We start from the raw sequence: 19,308 nt of genomic DNA, 5'->3' as shown, positions 1-19,308 counted from the left end.
TGCTTAACAGCTTCTTTTTACTTTTTTTCCGCCGAACTAATTCCTCGCGGCAACTCGGAAAACGTAGATTTTATTATAGTAAGAAACGAAAAAGAATCATCACTAAAAACTGCAATCACCTGAAACCGCTTGACGGCGCGTTTCGTGTTTTGCGATTCAACAGGACAAAGACGTATGGGGCCGTCGGCACAGAACTCCTTAAATTTCACGTTCGGGCATGTTTTAAAATGAACGACATTCGAAACGCCACCTTCGGAGCGAAACGAAATGGACAACTTAAACTGCAGATGTGGATACGGGGTAGACATACATCGTGCTATGCCTCGACATCAAAGAAAAAGAAAGCAATGCATGATTGAGCCTCTGGGGTTGGACTTCTCCATCGAAATTTAATTTGTCATCATTTCAGAGCGCCTTCGGAATAATCTCTTTTGTTTCTGTGGGCACGGATTTTGGTGGGTTTTTTTCTTTTTACCGCAGTATGGTTTTGCATCCCGTTGTATTTTACCGCAACGCGGTGTCTACCGCTTTTCCATTGCACTTAGAAGCAGCCATACTTTCTTCGCCCCGCCATAATCGGATCTTCTTCGCGGGCTGGTCCGGAAGCTTAGCATTGCTGAGGATAGTTTCTTTAGACTAGGGTTACTTTCCATTTTCTTAGTTCGTTAAAACAACACGAAGATTAAACGGACGCACCACTAGGCGGGGGGAAACGTTCTTTTGTTCTGTTCGCAATGAGATTTAGTGTAGCAAACATTGTTGTTTCAATAAAAAGCTCTACCCACAGATAATAGTTTGTAGCCATTCCTCGCTTCAGTGACTTTATGACCTGCCTTAAACGTTTGCTCTAGTCAAGGTTTCTTTAGCCTTGGGGACAACAAAATAACTAAGTCAAATGTATTTGCCATCCCTAATTCATTCATTAAGGGGAAAATAATGCTGTCAATTTATGTAAGGATTTTTATTATAAACAGCGTAACTTGGGTCGACCTGACTTCTTCAGTTTTGCTAGTTTTTGCTAGGCATTGCTACGTTTTAATACGGTTTGGGATGTTCTTGCTAAGCTAGGCTAAGTGTTGAGGGATGAGGCAAAGTTTAGCCGAATTTCACAACGGGACTCCACGGGGTAAGACGCTAGGTCTACCCCAAGCTCCGCTGTTTCTCTATCTCTAGCCTTGCACCACAAGTGCGAGCTAAGCCCTTTTGTGCATTTAAGGTGTCCAAGATAGACTAACAGCTTTAGAATGGTACAGTAAGGGAGTCCATACTTTACAGGTGGCGGAGGCTTTTTTTTTTCTTGGTATTTTTTTGCTTACGCCACCGGACCAAGCTCAAACTTAAAAAAACTGTGCAGTTAAAATTTTTATCCAGGGTGCCTATTCAGTCGGTATTAGCTTCTTTCACCGCTCCCAGTAATCTATCAATGACAAAACGCTGTTCATCTTTTATTTGTGAGACAAAAACGGAGAGTGGGAATGCTTTTGTACATTCTCTGGACCATTAAACTTAATTACAGCGTCGAGGCCACTAAAACAGACAGGATTCCTCAGAATTTCATAAAGTGAGTGGTCATGCGGGCATCAGGTTGGCCAAGAAGGCACGCTGTAACTGTTATATAAGTAAAGTCTGCGAAAATGAAGGCTTGGACAATGTGGTACGCAATGAAAGAAAAATTGAAGGTGAACGACATGTTTTCTGTTTCTACATATTTTTGGCAGTCTCCGCCACATTGATCTTGTTACGTGTTTCAATCTATCAGCATGAGGCTGCATTAAATTAGCAACTTTAAGGGTACTGAAAAGGCGTCTTTTTGCATTACCGTTCGTGTAAAATATTATATGCAGGTGTTTTCCAGCTTGATAATACATTTCGCGCGCGTGGCGTGTACTTTGTACTTTCCAAGAGATTGCTTGTGCAATATATCTGAATTTTTGCAAAGGAACATACTTAATCTACAAATACATCTCGTGAATCCTTTCACTGCTTTTTAAGCTAATTTTTAAGTGTGACGGGAAGTCTAACGACCTACTGGATGTATTTGCAATGGCGTTTCTTCCGTGCACAGCAGTGGTATCGGTAGCCGTGCGGAGAACATGCGTTCGCTAGCTGGCATTCCTCATAAAAATGACCACCCCTTGCTAAAGAAAATTCAGAGAAGCGCGAAAGCTATCAGTGCGCCAAACATCCACTGCACGTGTTCCCAATCAATCGTCAAACCTTCCAAGACACAAGTCGCAAACGAAGAACGAACCGACGATTTTTCGAACACGAAGTACAGAAGTTTACGAACGATCTAAATGCATAACGATACGTGGTTCATGAAATAAAGGTATATTGTACTCCTTCTCCAAGATGGATGCTTGGGTTGTTTTATCTAGAAGCGTTACTTTTTCGCGATCTTCAAGTAACTGTTTTGATACAATGCAACAAGCCCAGTTATACAACAAGCCCTGTTGATACAATGCAACAAGCACACGCCGCGAGTTCAGAGATCTTATCAGAAATTTCCGGTCGACCTACCGGTTTATATAAAACACATTAGTTTCTTGACAAAACGCTATCGGTCCCCTTACGAAAGCTCTCGCTTTAAAGCCATACCGACTCACACGGTCGCGAGTGGTGCCAAACACAACAAAGCCAACAGCTGCGTCCGGCTTGTTTATACCACACAGATCCGGTAAACCCCGCCGGGAAACCTGGATAGGCAAAGCGGCGAGAACGATTCGAATATTAGACAATTCCCCAGTATATCGTCTCGCCCCAAATTTTCACTGCGCAGCAGTATATCTCTAGCCAGCCAAGGAAATGTTTGCGTCCGGGTCAGCAGAAAACTCCCAGGCTACTACTGGCTACACAAAGAAACATCCCAGGATACTTCTGGCTGCTGGCTACACCCAGGCTACACAAACTACTGTCATCGCCAGGGATCGAACCTGGGCCAGCATGGAGAAGCGGAGCGAGAGCCCGTCGCCTTGCCGACTAAGCTACACCCACACAGGGAGACGGGGAGACAGACGGTGGTTTAGATTTAATGTCTGGAAAGGGGGGGACGCTTTTTGCAAACAAGAAACAAGAGGGAGGGGGAGGCAGTGAGAGAGATCACGTCATAGCCGCGTGTGCAGCCATCCTCCTCACCCTACGAAAGACGCTGCTCTTCGTTTTCTTTCTGCCGACGTAGCTGCGTTTGGGACGCCGTCCTCGCGAATCCTAAATAACGGCTGGCAAAGTCTCTGGTTTCACTCTTTGTAGAGCCACGTGTGTGAATTCAAGTGACGCCGCATGGATGATCGTTGTGGATGTCGTTTACAGCTTCGCAGTGCGACCAACTTCACAGTGCGAATTGGAGCCATTTTTTTTTCTATAAGCAGTTTCTAATCTATTCTCCAATCAGTGCCTGGCTGCTGCTTAATTTATTTTTGCGGTAATGAGGATAACATATCGAACGTCGATGTTGCCCTTATGCTCAGCTGTTAAGGAAGCAATCCTGTTTTCAAGCTTAGTAGTTTTTATAATTGTACGCTCAGTTTTCTTCTGTGCTCACACGCCTTTTACACGGACTTGCAAAATAAAGTTTGATTGACGCGAGAATATCGCGTTTATTTGGCGACGCCTACGAAGACAGTTGTCTCAGTACTGCTACATTGTACGAGATGCAGATTCATCGGCTGACACGCATTCCGCGTTGAAGTGCGGAGGTGCTCGAAGCGGGGGAAAAGTAACTACTCCGTAGACGCGCCGAACTGTCGGGGCCTACGAGTAGGGATGATTGATAACCTAACGAGGCTCCCTTCGGGACGAGAGCGCTCATCCAGACTCTGGGAGACCTCGTGGGATCTTGAGCGTCGTGCCTCTCGCTGCCGCTTTGTCTACGTCGTGGCAGTCGTAACAGTTTCTTGTTTTATTTAGCAACGCGGATGGTCCCCGTGAAGTTTTAATCTCTTGAATCGTGCCCGCGCTGCATGCATTTCAAACTCGGCACTTTGCCTTATAACTTTGCCTTCTTTTTTTTCTTTTCGCACGGATATTTTTTATTACGTTTTTGATGACACAGTGTTTGGAGAAAGGCGGGACAGGGATAGCGAAAAAAAGGTGGAAGGGGCGATCTCGTCAGCATTTTGTGAAAGATTAAAAAAAAGTGTTGCATCGCTGCCAATCGACTGCTATACGCGACAGAAAAAAAAAAAAAGACCGTTGACAACGAGAGTTGCTGTAAACGAAATTGGTTGGTCTCAACGTTCGTGTGTATCTGCAGGACGCCATAATAGGGTTGACAAATGGCCAAGGTCTGAATTTTTGCTCAAAGGAGAAGGAAAGTTGGACATCCGAGTACTCTGCAAGACTTTTGTATTATGAACTACATGCCACCTGGGTGAGCGCATAATTTTCCTAGATGAAACTGGATTGAATTGGGATCGGATTGAATCTGATTGGATAGGACTGGGGTGACATCATGGAGAAACTGGAAGGTACCAATAATTTAAGCCACATGTGCTAGCTCACGCGAGAGAGAGAGTGAACGATCTTTAATAAAGTCTGGCGATGTTAGCCGGGCTAAAATGCCTAACTTGATACTCCAGTTGATGACGAGTTGAAGATGATGGCGATGATGCTTAAGAACTTGATGCGCACAGAGACGTCGACTTATTCACAAAGACTGGTCTAGACCCGTGTGTTTCAGGTACTCTATCAGAGCTTTTGTAGCCCGTAAAGCACGTTTGGGACTTGCCCAGTCTTAAAACGCCCTTTAGTTGAATGTCCACGGGAAGCGCCAGTCCCAAAGACACTGGAAGGGGCGCTCTTTGCTCACTAAATCGAGCCCATTCAGAGAGCAGGTGCTGCAGGGTTTCTCGCACATCGCAGTGTGGGCAGAGTGACAGCGTTGTTCGTTTCATCTTCAAGAGGAAGTTGCGTGTGTATGCGTCATTCAACCGCATGCGATGTAGAATTACATCTACCCGCTGGGACAGTACTGGTGGCGTTTTTAATTTGCAGTTTGGATCAGTAGAAAATATCGGTGCGTAATGACGTGATACATCATTCCAGGTTATTGGTCGGGGGTGCATACGTGTTACATGTGCTACACAATCGCCCGGCTGCAGTTAGGCCAAATATTATTGTGTGATCATTGGTCAAGCATTTGTTGCCTCACTTGGTAAGATTCGCTCAACTATACGCTGTGAAACCAGGAACCGTTCGTCAAATTTTCCAGTGGATTCGAACGCGAGCATGCAACCGCTTCGCGTCCTTATTGGCTAGGACGCGTCATGTGACTTCGAACGAGGGTGTGCGCCAGAAGGTTCGAAATATAACCAGCCGAAATGTTGGCGCAGAAGAAGGAGAGGCGGGAGGAGGCTGTACGCGACGGCTCAACGTTAGGCCTACATTCATGCTTTCAAGCTAACGTCACCAGCCGGTACCCGCAGTTTGACGTACGATGAGCTTGATGTCGCTTTACACGTCGTGAGGCTTATCGCTACGATTACCTAACATTGAAGCATGAACATCGACCTACCTAGGGGATTTATCCTACCCAATCGCCTGGCTGCAATTTCGCCAAATTTTAATGTGTGATCATCGCTCAAGCAATGCGACCCTTGCCGTCGTATCAGTGTCAGTGCAGGGAGTACTGAGGTGACGGTGTGTGCAGTCGAGTCCACGGTTTTAAAGGGCTGCTGGTTGTTCACAAAAACCGTGAGTGCTATTGTGTACATGACTATGTTGAGATTGGAAGTAGATGGTCAGTTGGTTTATTTCATCCCACTCTAAGTGGAAACGGTTAAGACGAGTTTGACATTACTAAGATCTTCGCTGCTCATGGCGCACAAATCTATAACTCCCCTTTAAACAACGGCTACTCGCTATTGCGGTCCAATGTTCGTTCCGACAACAACGCGATCCACTAGACGCGTAGAAGCCCCTTTGCTGCACGATTCATCCTTTAAAAGGCCCATAGTTTCCGCAGCCCATTCGTATCACCGCATACCGCACAAACGTGACTCCGCAGAAACGTGACCCGGCAACCGGAGGTGGGGAGCCGATATTTTCTCGGCACCAGCGGCTCGTATTCGACGAAAGCATTAGGAGCCGGCCCTGAATTCCCGGAATTCAGGCCATGGCGACCTCCCTATATCGTCAAACCTCCGCTTTCTCGGCTTCTCCCCCGAAATAGCGGGAGCTGGGGCCGCGAGACCATGATTCGACTACGCTCTTCCGATGGCCGTGTCCCCTGCGTCCCATAACGGCATCCGCGTCTCCCTTATACCGCGGAAGCGAGCAGCCGTAGCCACGTCCCAACTCGGCCACAGGATTTGTAGCCCTCTTGGTTTCTGCCGATGCGGCGAAGGCCTTCCCTCCGACTCGAGGCACTTGCGACTAGGTGGCGATGCTTTTCTGCGTGCTACTCATTTCGTGCATTTTCCTAACGACACTTAAATTTAAAACAGGCGCACAATTTACACGCCGTTGTATTCGTATTCGCGACAATAATTGTGCAAACCGAATGATAACGTTACACGCAGGAAGACTTAGGTGTTTGTGTGGGCGCGCGTGCGCGTTGATGAATAAAACATAGAGGGGGAGCATCCCCAAACGACGGCAATCGAGTTGTATAAAATCTTGGTGTACTGTACTCTATAAATCTGTGGGTGCTGTTTCAACAAGCGTTCTTATCGAAATTGTTCCGTCTGTGCATGTGAATGAAGGCTGCCGAGGGCCTTTTCCTGAGCCTGATATTGGTATGTATCGCGCGGTCACCTGCCGGAACAGGCGACTGGGCACTGGATACACACTACAGCCAGATACGCAAGAAGAAGGTGGGCCGGTCTCTTAAGGTTCGGACCCCGGAGGGGGGAACCGCTCCCTGGAGAACACTCAAGCCGAGCCTCGCAAGGTGGCTCCGCAGAGTTATTGAACGGCTCTCAGTCGTCCACATTCTGCCGATGGGAGCCAAGCCAATAGAACCGGGAGTCCCGCTTCCTTGTGGCAGGTGGTACTGGGGCGAAGTGCTGCTCGGCTAGCCTGTACTCGTCGTCTTTAACAAGGCCACCGTAAGGTTCTTTCCGGCGAACTTGCTGCTGGGGTCGATTGGCTTTCGCATCGGAACATGATACTCTGATACAAATGAAGCTGTCACGATTGCTGCTCCGGATTCACGCCTTTCCTTCTGGTACTCTTGCACCGACATGCACACCTTATTGTTATGTTTTGTAAATAAGGAACAAATACTTCAATTTCGACTCAGTGCTTTCTCTTTACACCGGACTTTGTGTATTACTGGCTACGACGCGACCTTTGTCGGCCCGAACATGCGCCCATAAACTGGCTTCGCTAGAAAGTGTTCGAGCATTGAACGTACCAATAATTAATACCTAGAGATTGTTAGCACCTTCAGCTGAATTGCTTGCCTTCCTGCCGCCTTGGGTAAGAACTCGCGTGGAAGACATTTTAGCTCAAGTTAAGTGAAGAAAACGGGCATGGGTGAGTCACGTCATGAGAATGAGGGACAACAGGTAGACCATCCGTTTAACGGAGTGGCTGCCAAGAGGCCGTAAATGCAATAGGGGTCGGCCAAGAATTCGCTGGAGGGATGAACTACGGAAATTTTGGGAGGAAAGGGTGAATTCAGCGGGCACTCGATGGACATCGCTTAAAATCTTTGGGTACGGCATTCGTGTTGCTGTGGACACAGCCAGGCTGATGATAATGACACGCGGACATGCGTACCGTCTATCAAAATTTTCTTGCCCCGTCTGACGTTTCTGGGCCACAGGGAATTCGAATCAGATCCCAACGTCCAATTTGGATGGTAATATTGTACGACAGTATAAATAAGGTGCTTTCAAGAGCTTTCGGGATTAAAGTATATCCGACTTACTCGAAAAGGAAGGTAGTACTTTTAATTGTCTGTGGCATGATCACTGTTGATATATCCCATCAAATATGGCAAAGACTGTAGTTCACGGACATTTGCTCCGTGATAACCTAAATCCGCTCGCGCTCGCATAAGGTAAGGACAAAAGGCAATAAAGACTGTTTCTGTGAAATGCTGCAGCACAGCATTTTTTGAAATTCACTTGTGCTCTTCGTATACGAGTTTTCGGGAAAGAGGTTTTTTCTGAAAAGGCTGCTTATTTTGTTCCTACATTACTCGCACGTACGTGTGTACGGACTTGCATGGGTGCTCACGTCACAAGACGTCGTTATTTCCTTAATCATGACCACCTTTTCAAGGGAAGACGTCCGTTTCACGCACATGTTAGGCGCAATAACGAGTCATTGACAATTCGTTTCTTTAAAAATAACGCCCTCAAGCAAAGTTAGGTCCTTCGACCAGTCCTCGTACTTTTCGTGCTCTGCGTCTCGGTGTTTCAGAACGTTCTTTGCGTTAAAATATTACAACACTAACAATTTCCAATTTCCAAGAGAGAGAGAGAGAAAAAACTTTATTATTTGCAGTAGGTTTAAGGGGTCGGGGTGGCCGCAGGCTCCAGCCTGGCGGCGACTAGCGTAGCCCTGTCCACGAGGGAGAGTTGTGTCCCTAGGTCAGAGCTACCCAGCGCCCCCTCCCACTGCTCGTCGGAGGAAATTAGAGGGAAAGGGTCTTTAGGGCAGCCCCACATGGAGTGGGGTACAGTGGAGCGTGTGCCACAGGCAGGACAATTGGGGGAAGGGTAAAGGGAGGGGTGGATGTGGTGAAGTACCGCTCGGCAAGGGAGAGTGTAAGTCTGGAGGAGTCGCCATGTGCGTTCCTGCGCGTGGGTGAGCTGGGAATTTGCAGGGGGGTATTTGCGGCGGGCGAGGCGGTAATGACTGACAATGTCGTGGTAAGTAGTCAGTCTGTCCCTGGCAGATCTGGCCCCATGGTAGGGAACGAGGCTGGGGCCCGCTCGGATTGTAAGTCCTCGAGCGACGACGTGGGCTGCCTCATTTCCTCCGAGGCCGGCATGAGCCGGGGTCCAAATTAGTTCTACCGGGGAGGTTGGCGAATTTTGAGCCAGAATTTTGAGGGCGAGTGGCGAAATAAGGCCACGAGCGAAATTTCGAAAGGCCGTTTGGGAATCTGAGATTATAATTGCGGGGGTCGGCCTGTGTGACAGCGCTAGCGCTATTGCCGCCTCTTCCGCCTCTCCGGGATGAGGGGTGTTCACCGTGAGGGAGTTAATGGGAGGGGAGTCGGGCCTGTTGATCACGGCTATCGCATATGCGTCATGGTGGCGATATTCAGCAGCGTCCACGTAGTGGATATCTTGGCGGATTGGAAGACGCCTCTCGAGTGCTCGTGCCCTTTGTGTTCTTCGGCCCACGTTATATGTTGGATGCATATTGCGGGGTAGTGGCCGAACTATGAGTTGAGCGTGGGTGGTATGCGGAATGGAGACTTTCCGGTCTAAGCCTGCCGGGATATTAAGGCCAACTCTTTCAAGAATGTGCAATCCTGTAGGGGTAGTCGCTAGACGGGCTATTTGAGCAGAAAGGTGCGCTTCTACTAGCTCTTCTGCCGTGTTGTGCACCCCTAGATGTTCGAATCTGGCAGTGGATGTGTGCAGGGGCAGTTGAAGTGCCGCTTTGTAAGCTTTTCGAATGAGGCAGTTGATTTTTTCAAGTTCAGTAGCGCTGACGTGGAGGTACGGCAGAGAGTACGTGATCCTGCTCACGACGAAGGCTTGGATCAAGCGTATCCTCTCATTTTCTCGTAAGCCCTGACGCCGAGTCGCTATACGTCTTATCAGTCCGATAGTCTGTGTGACGTGCTTGCTAAGCTGCGTGAGGAATTGTGTGTTTGCCCTATTTTGTTGTATGAGCAGTCCGAGTATCTTTAGAGTGTGTACCTCTGGGATCGGGTAATTATCAATGGAGATTCTAATATTGGGTGGTGTTTTAGTGCCACGTTTTGGTGGCATGAGTAGTAGTTCTGATTTGGTAGGCGAACAGGTCAGTCCAGCAAGCTTGGCTTCGTCCGCGACTGTCTGGGCTCCAAGTTGGAGGGTTTCTTCAATGAGAGCGTCACTACCTCCTGCGACCCAGAGGGTAATATCGTCCGCGTATAGACTGAATTTCAGGTGGGGGATCTGTTCGAGCTTTCTCGGAATGTTCATTATGGCAAGATTGAAAAGCAATGGTGATAGCACCGCACCTTGTGGTGTTCCTATGGATGAAAGAGAGATTATATTTGATGTAACATCACCAATCTGAATGAAAGCCTTGCGATCTGTCAAGAAATCACGGACGTAGTTGTACATGCGTTCGCCTGGATTGATAGATGCTAACCCCTGAAGTATTGCTGTGTGCGAGACCCTGTCGAACGCCTTGGTTAAGTCAAGGGCCAGGATCGCTGCTGTGTCTAATGCATGAGGAGGAGTTATAATTTCCCGGGATAATTGAAGGAGGATGTCTTGGGTCGATAGTCCAGGTCGGAAGCCTATCATGGAATGCGGTAGTGCGCATGATGAATTTAGATGAGACGTGAGGCGAGATAGTAGGATGTGTTCCAAGACTTTCCCCATGCATGAAGTTAAGGAAATGGGTCTGAGGTGCTCGATGGACATTGGTTTTCCGGGCTTGGGAATCAGGGTAATTTTGGCGTACTTCCAGGACGAGGGCAATGAGCCGCGCTGCCAGAAGTAGTTAAAATACGCTGTTAGAGTCGAAATAGAATTATCATCAAGATTTCGGAGCATTTTGTTTGTTACTCCATCTGGCCCTGGCGCTGACCCAGGGCGAAGTCTGAGGAGGGCTCCTCTTACTTCCGCCTCTGTGATGTCAGCGTCGAGGTCTACGTTCTTGGGACCTTTGTACGGTGGGAGAGAATAGTTGGCTCCCGTGGGGATGTAAAGGAAACTGAGTTTGTCTATTAACTCCTCATTCGTGCCCGGAAAATTGTGAACGATGGAGGTGAGACGATTATTTTGCTCGGTTTTTGACCGGCTGGGGTCCAGCAGGTGTTTCAAGAGGGACCAGGTTCTTTTCATGCTTAAGTTCCCGTGCATTTGATCACACACCTGATTCCATTGATCGCACGACAGGCGAATGGCGTGTTCCTGTATGGCAGTTTCTAAATCGGCTAATTTGCGGCGAAGCTTGCGATTGCGTTTGTTTTTTCTCCACCGGCGTTGTATGCCTTTGTAAGCAGCCCACATATGTTGTAGGCGCGAGTCAGCAGTGTCCGAGGGAAGATCTGGGTCTATCGCCTTAGTGGCTGAGCACGCGTCTGATAATATATTATGAACCCAGTCTTGGAGACTGCCTTCACTTACGGTGGGAGATAGGGCCGTGTCCTGTTCTCGAATCTGTCTAAAGTCATCCCAATCAGTAATGTATGATTGCCTAGGGCGCGGCTTCAATTTCCAAGCTTTGACAAACAAGATCCGGTTCATAAGTGATGAATACGTTCGTATTCATCACGCAAAGGCGGGAACAAAACTTGTGCTTAATGGGAGTCTCAGCGCAAAGGAGACGAGGACGGTGGCAGACAAGGCAGGTGCTATCTTGTCAGCCACCGACAGGACCAGATAAGGTAAGATAAACAAGATAAGACAAGACAGACATGATGAGCGCCTGTTTTGTCTGCCACCGTCCTCGTCTTCTTTGCGCTGAGCCTCCCATTAAGTATGTTCAAATAGACAAGCAACACGTTTTATTGAAACTTGTGCTCCTCACGAGAGACAGAGCGATGGATGGGGGAGTAGCATGTTGGGGAGAGGGATTGCGGGTACGTTTTGGTGTGCGGCACTTAAACGCCCGCTGCTGTGGTTTCGCGGTGCCGCCGTTCCTCGTTATAACTGAGCGAACGAATGGGAAGACAAACGAGATAGAATGAGCCCGAAAGCGCAGGATGAAAATACGGCGAAAGTGTGAGAGGGCGGCGGTATGCAGAGACAGCTCGAGACATTCTCTCCGGCGGCGACGCGCTAAGATATAACTGAGAGAACGGAGAGGCCACCGAAGAAAGAGCGACTGGGAAAGCGGTGGATGAAATTATGGCGAAACGCGCTAGACTGGGTCCCCGCGGCAACGCGCTAGGAGACAACCCCAGAGTAAATCGCGCGCCTTCGGGCGTTCACTGATGTGTCGATAACTTCGTGAGATGCAGCAGGTATGCACCGTCACCCAGAGACTGCAGTTCGCCCTGCGCACAAATTTCGCATTATGGAATATCTTATTAACCAGCCGATTTTTCTATTTCGGTATTTCGCGCGACAACTGTTCCTATTCAACCAAATCCTTATTTACAAGAGTATCGGAGTGAGACGAAAAGTGCGTTCGTATTTGCGTGTTTCCGAACTCGACTGTCACTGCATTCTGTGCTCTGATGGCTTTTTGCTTCCCTTCTTTTCACCAAAGAATGGACCCTATCTTTTCTCTGTCATTTTCTAATTACTAATCTGTACATCCGCTGTGGATTTGCTTCCTTTACTTCGTCTTCGGAAGTGGGCTTTCTTGTGTATTGATCGCGCACTGCTCAGGTACGAGAGCAAGCAAGTCCCCGCGCGAAGTGGTTGTAGAAACAAACAAACACAAGCAAACAGGTTGTATGAGCACAGCCGGCTGTGTCCTAGTCATGAACATGGCAAGCTAAGTATCTTGCCTTATGCTGAACAGCGCTTGCGCACCACGGCAAGCAAATACTGCGTTCTGTGGGATTGAATACGAGGGTAAGCGCAAAACGTGGCATACCACTACGGAGTGCTTTAAGTATCAAAATCAACTTTTCTTCCTCGAAAACACTTCGGTCCCTCCTTTTTGAAAAATCTAAAAACACTATCATGTAGACGGCGAGGTTGTTCATGAGGAGCCAATCCCAAGGCGGAATGAGATGGCGGTTGTATGTTAGACCGCCTTCTTATCGGGCATGGGTTGGTTTGAGCAGTGGCTCTTTACTTTACGTTCCAAGGAAATGAGTTTACCTCCCTGAGCATGCCGTTCTCTTAGGATGATCATGGGCACTCATAGGGGGTGCGCTATTTCGCATCGTCATCCGCCGTCACACCAGCAGAGCAAGGGAGACCAGTGGTGCTTTCCAAAAGACGCGCATATTCGTTCTCGATATTTGGGAAAAAGATAAAGTGCTTGCACACCTACCCGAAGGACGCCTCTCCATCCCCTACTGTTTACCATCTACGCCTGGATAACCTCTCGGCATTTCCGTCCGCTTTTCTCCTCTTCCTCTCCTCTCTCATCTGTACACTTGGCTCACCTCGCCCCATGTCCATTCTTTTTTGCCTGGTCCATTCCTGCGTTGGTTTGGGAGGCATGTCTCTACTGCCGCAAAGAAAGCACCAGTTGTTCCAACGAGGTTGGAGCCGTTCAACCACATTTTGAGAGGCCTTCGCTTCGTCCAATTCTAGAGGTGCTCGTCTCGAGGCCGCGCGGTTCCCTATTTTGGGGTGACACTCCCGGCTGAAGCTGTTTCAGGGCTGGCCCTGGCGGTCTTCATCCACTCATGATCCTCTGTCCGCCCCGATTGCCCGTTCTCCTGGGGGCAGGGACTCGTAGCGGAAAGAGTTACGAGCTCGGTCGACCGAACGCTATCTTGTACGGCGTGTGTATAGGTATCCCGAAATAACCACTTTAACCTTACTGCCTCTTCCATCCTCCGGGACACTACTTCAGGGTCATTCCTTACCGGAGCTCAATAGGATGGAACCAGAGCAGTGGTATTGTGCGGCGATCTCTCCGCGAAAACAAACATTTGCAATGGGATATTGAAAAGATGGCTTTTTTATTGGGCTGGCATTTGGAAGACAAGGAGCACTTATTTTGTGATAGGGCTATCAATTAGACGTTTACCCTTCATGCGTCTTCTCTTCTTTCTGTTTCTAGTTCTGCCCTGAACAACAACATCGGGTGCCTGTTCTTTTATAAACTGACGAATAGAACCCTCGGATACTGGTGCTGTGTTTTGTCGGTTGTGTTTTCTCTCCTATGTTTTCGGATCTTCATAATCAGCATTTCAGTTGCTGCACCTGCGGGAAGGGGGGGAGGTGCAGGGGGAAGAGTAAAAAATTGCCCCATGAACTGGCACAAAATGGACTCACGAGTAAATAACTTCTGAAGTGTCCGTGTAGTGCTAGGTCGTTCTGCGCTGAGCATTGTTTCCAACCGTCTAAATGCTTCTAACAAGAAAGGGAGTGGACGCTGTGCACTCATATAACCACACTATCTTCCGACTCATCACATATCAAAACTCTTTAATGAGTACATTACAAAACTTTGACTTTGAGGACACATGCGCACAAAAACAGAAAACAGGTTTGCACGGAGGAGTAACCAAAAATGTCAATGCAGTTACATGACTGGGTATATCTGGGAGCTCATCTGCTGCAGGCCGATAATATCACACGTGCGGGGCACAGCATTTTCTCAATTTCTCGTTTAAACAACGATAACCGTAGGCTGTACCGTGGGACAAATCGTACTTGGGGAACCGTCGTTATCGATCAACAGTACACGGAGAGCTGTTGCTCTACGTCTCTTCACATTGTTGTGATCGTCTGTGATTTCTTTTCTTACCGTCGCGTGGCGAATGCCCTGCACGAGCAATCGCTACGCGTCCTTGCTGCAGCAAACTCCGCTAGAGTGAACTCCCCCAGGAAGACGATTGCTTGTCCCGGTTAGAAGTTTCAGGCCTTGCAGAGCTAAAATATAGCTTTTATATCTATAACGCACGATTTTGACATGTACAAACCTCAGTGAGCGCTTGGAGAATTTGCAGCGGCTTCTCAGCGCTATCAAGTACACCTGGAGTCATAATTTTACAGGTCCCGATTTCGACTTTAAACGTTAGTTTCTCTGCTGTCTGGGGCCTCAGCACTTTATTTGAATTTGTAAGCAAAGAATCACGCTTCCGGGTCTCATCAAAATACGCGTAGCAAAAGCGTATTTGCCAGTGAGCAGAGAAATTAACGTTGGAAGTCGAATTCTTTTCCTGTAAACGTTTGACCACAGGTTGCTTGTGTTGCATAATCTAACTCCCGAAAAAAATAAATGCCTTAGATTCGAACTTACTTTACCCAGTTCTGGTGCGATCGATAAAGACTGCAAATACGGTGAACAGGACGTGCCCAATGGTATCTGTTCTTTTGAGCCAGCTGCTTTTACGGATGGGGCTAAGCAGAACCTAATTGCAAATGTCTGAAGAAAGAATAACTGATTTATTTATTTATTTATTTATTTATTTATTTATTTATTTATTTATTTATTTATTTATTTATTTATTTATTTATTTATTTATTTATTTATTTATTTTAAGTGCTCACCAGCATCGCTGGGGTTTCTCAAGTGATGCACTGCGTACATGAGCAATATAAAGCACACAGACGGACAGCATACAAGGTAGAGGGCTAAACCAGACATGGATAAAAATAAATGTGTAGGTATGTACCAAAGCGGAATGTGAACAAAGGAGGCAACAAAAAGATTTCACATCAAGAGCTCGGAGGTCGTAAGCGGCGTATGCATACCTTACCATAAGAGCACGGTGGTCGTTTTGCTCTAAGACGCACAGATACGACCACTCCAGGACGTGAGTAATGAAAATATCGAATTTTTCAAAGACCGCTTAAAAAGGAAACAGTGTCACACAAGATGCCAATGGAATGTAAAAACAGGCTGTTGAACGCATGTTGGCATCGGCTCACTAGTGTCATGCTCATGGCCGTATTCTGTGTCTGTCCTCCACCCCATGTGTCCTCCGCTCGGCCCAGTGGAGGATACCGCAGTGCTTTTACATGCAAAAATCGCTTTCAAGAATCTCCTCGACTGGAGGCCGGTGTGGAGGAAGAATTAAGAATAACAGGGTCAGTACTCTATCTACATTAAAGCAGCCATGCGGGCGCAGTGGTCTGCTCGGCACTCGAAGATGAACTGAGCTTAGGAGACAAGGACAGTCAAGCGCGCGGTTGTGACGGTGCTTACTTTGGTTCAGCTTGCCGCAATTATGAGTACCACATTGTAATTTCTCATTCCCTTCTCTGCTTCCCGTTGTTTATAACAGGTGAAGGTGATGCTTCGGGTGTGCCCCGTGGCTCCGGCGGGAGGCCAGTCTTCGTGCTCTTCCTCATCAGCGCAGCACGGAGGAGCAGCCGGGGCATCCAGCTTCCTGCTCGTCGACTCTCGCAAGAAGCAGGTGCGTCCTCCACCTGAACGGATAGCCACGAGCAATGGCTTTACGCAATGGAGCGAGTGACTGAAGATGTTACAACAAACAGGAGACTTGGAAATGGTCGCCAGCATGGCTTAAAAAACTGCCGATGTGTATGAAAAAAAAGTGGGTTTGATTCCTCTGTCATAGGAACCGGTAAAACACGAAAGTGAAATGTGCAGCGACATCTGCAGCTGACCATGATTTGCGGGTTGGCGGCTGTCTTGTGGGTGTGCTTAGCGAGCGACGTCCTGCTGGCGGGTCACTTCGGCAAAGGTGTACTGGTGTCATTTCCACGACGGATATGACGTCAGTGAAATTTTGGTGTATCCTGAAATAATACACTGTCGTGTTAAAATATAAAACCCGAAAACGTACAACCCTAAATATAACGTACTCTTTAGTAATAAAGGTTGCTTCCCCGCAAGAAGACCCTGTGTGCAGGGGTGCACCCTTTACATGCCACTTGCTTCTTTGCACTGGCGTCACTTCCGTGACGGATACGACGTCACTCAAATGTTTCTGTTTCCAACACTTTCGTGGTAAAACAATACGCGGATTGATCTCTGATAAAGCTATTGTTTATAATTTACAGCGCAGGCAGACGACACACAAGAAGAGCACAACACGAGAGGACAAGCGCTCGTGTTGTCCTCTTCTTGTGTATCGTCTGTCTGCACTTTAAATACGAATCAGATCCAAGTAGCTCAACTTTCCGTTGGGCCAAACTATTGTGCAGTGAAGCTTTCGTCATTTGATTACTAACACAATCGTTTAATCACAGAATGCAAACGATCCGACGGGGAAATTTCACGAGGTGATTTGAATTATCGCGCTCTTCTTTATTATGATTCCTCCCGTTCTTCTGAAAAGAAGAATGATAGCCCCTCTCTTCAAGTACGCGTAGATTATTCAAATTCTGCTCTAAGCAACTGTGGATGGAAAAATGGGCAGTGAGACCTGTGTAGCTCATGACGCACCTGCCAAAGAACGCCAGGTTTTGACACTGCCGGTTAAGATATCCAGATGCGATTTCGCAGTATCCGAATGGTCTGCCGAAAGTAAAGCACCATGAACAGCATATACTAAATTCCATTTCAAGTTTCTTTTTTCGTAATTTCCCCCAACATGTTCAGTTTCGATTGACAAGGGAGGAGGGGAGGAGCGGAAGGGCAGCCTTTGTGATCCATTTTTTTAAGTTAAGGCGCGTGTGAGGTTTAATGGCTGCAAGTTAACGCGAGACCTGATAGGTGCAGTGAAGTTCGTTCCTTGTTCATGGAGTCGACGTCCGTCCTCGCGCAGGTGACGTTGTACGACCCGGCCGGAAGCGGTGGAGGTGGCGGCGAGTCTTCGGGTGACGAGCCCACAACCCCGAGCTCCCCATCATCGGCCCCAGCCAGACTTACTGGTGTCGCAGCACCCAAGATGTTCGCGTTCGACGCCGTCTTCTCCCAAGACGCTACCCAGGTAGTTTCTTGGCATTGCGCACTTCTATCTAGACTCGAGCAGTCGCAATGATTGGTGTTTATTTAAGGCGATGACACTTACCATGCTGTCCCGTTCTGAACTCCGCGCCACGGATTAAGCTTGCTGTAGGGATCGCTATTGCAAACATGGTAAAATAAATCGCGCTTGTGGATGCCACCTGTGGAAGCCGAATAAGCGGTGTTCTGAAGATATACAGTGGAACCTCGTTAAACCGCACCCCCATAAGCCGCAGTTTCTTTTTATACGTAGTTAAGCCGAATCCCCGACTCGGTTACACTTTAACCTAATGCATTCGTATAAACCGCAGTGCCGCTTAGTACGTACTTTCTTCGCGTCCCCGTCAAGTATGGTTTAACGAGGTTTCCCTGTACTAGGTTTTTCGGACGCCATTTCCCACCTTGCTAGCTTAGTTTTAACCTCTTTCAGCGCCGCGGATGGTGGGTCGCCTTTTGTCGCGCACTACGAGATAGGCTGTCGCCATTTTTATTCGACCTAACCTTAGATATGTTTTTGTACATATGGTAGAGGGGAGAGAAAGCATTCGGAGACACTCTCGTCATCAAAACGTAGATGAACACAGCAGCTGATGAGTCCAGTTTCAAGATAGTTTTTATTGGCGTTTTTCTTTGTTGGGCAATGCATTCCTGATTTTATTAAACGATTCGGGTGTGGTCCAGTCGTTATACGGGGAAACAAACGTAGCAACCAAATAATTATCCTTTTAAAATGTGATGTAGCTGACTTGTGAAGAAATTAGCTTAATCAAACTTGGTTGAATGATAGGTGTATTCTAGCTGTAGAACGTGGGATGTTACAGCTCGTATGTTGTTTCTGAGTCATGGTGGGGTCACCTGAAGCACCACCGGAAGGCCACCGGAAGGAAGTGCTGTAGTTGTATTATTTGTACTAACAGCGACAATCAATTGTTACGTACGGAGTCAGGTAAATTTAACCCAGTATGGCGTGGTATTAGCAGATAAACCAGGCTCGTATAACTTAATTTTGTGTCACTATTAAATTAAATGTGTTGAGGAGCCGCTACTCCAGTCCAATGTATCGACAGCGGATACGGAGAACTGCGCGACATTTGCAACGTTACTGTGAATTAAGCAGTTTTAAGAGGCGTATCGAACTTAGCATACCTACATTATCGTCTCAGTGGTCTAACAGTCTGTATGTTTATAAAATACGCGCATTAGAACACTCGATACAAAGCTTTAGGAAAAACGTTTTTCTATTCAGGGATGATGACGGCAGGAAAGATAAAACACACCTACCATTTTAGACTCCGCAGTAAGACAATGACGCTCAAAATCACTATCAAACATCCGCGAAAGATATAGAAAATAGCATTGGAACGTATTTGCTTCCCGTATTCGTGGGTCTTGGGTACTGCACCTATTTCCTAAAACGCTTTTGCACAATGTTAGCTCCTTAATAACAAGCCCACTAGCCGTACACGCACTCTTTAGCGACCCAGTTAGCTCGTCGTGGTGTAAAATTATGTTCCCAGCCGTAAACGTCCGCACTCTAAGCACTAGATATTGCTGGAGCACATGGTTTATATTTTTTATGCAAAAAGTAGCCCGGGAACGGTGCGGAAAAAAATGGAAAAACATCCCAAGGGCACTGTGCTTCCTGCTTCTGGCGTTTCACCTTCATGCTGTAGACAGCGAGTTGTT

The 19,308-nt window shown here is 47.5% G+C and overlaps 1 protein-coding gene across 1 annotated transcript in view; it reads left to right on the top strand.

Annotated features, from left to right (window-relative positions):
- Positions 1–19,308, top strand: part of LOC144149272 (uncharacterized) — a gene marked incomplete in the record, with an annotated part of 436,446 nt that overhangs the window by 374,525 nt on the left and 42,613 nt on the right. Inside the window, 2 exon segments of the mRNA XM_077680825.1 lie at positions 15,992–16,123; positions 17,441–17,605. Of these exon segments, the coding sequence (XP_077536951.1) occupies positions 15,992–16,123; positions 17,441–17,605 (297 nt within the window).

The sequence above is a fragment of the Haemaphysalis longicornis genome, unplaced genomic scaffold (assembly GCF_048455015.1).
Source record: "Haemaphysalis longicornis isolate Haplotype H1 unplaced genomic scaffold, Haemaphysalis longicornis Haplotype H1 scaffold_8, whole genome shotgun sequence".
Classification (NCBI taxonomy): domain Eukaryota; kingdom Metazoa; phylum Arthropoda; class Arachnida; order Ixodida; family Ixodidae; genus Haemaphysalis; species Haemaphysalis longicornis.
The sequence above is the reverse complement of the archived record's forward strand: the minus strand, read 5'-3'. Positions and strand labels throughout refer to the sequence as shown.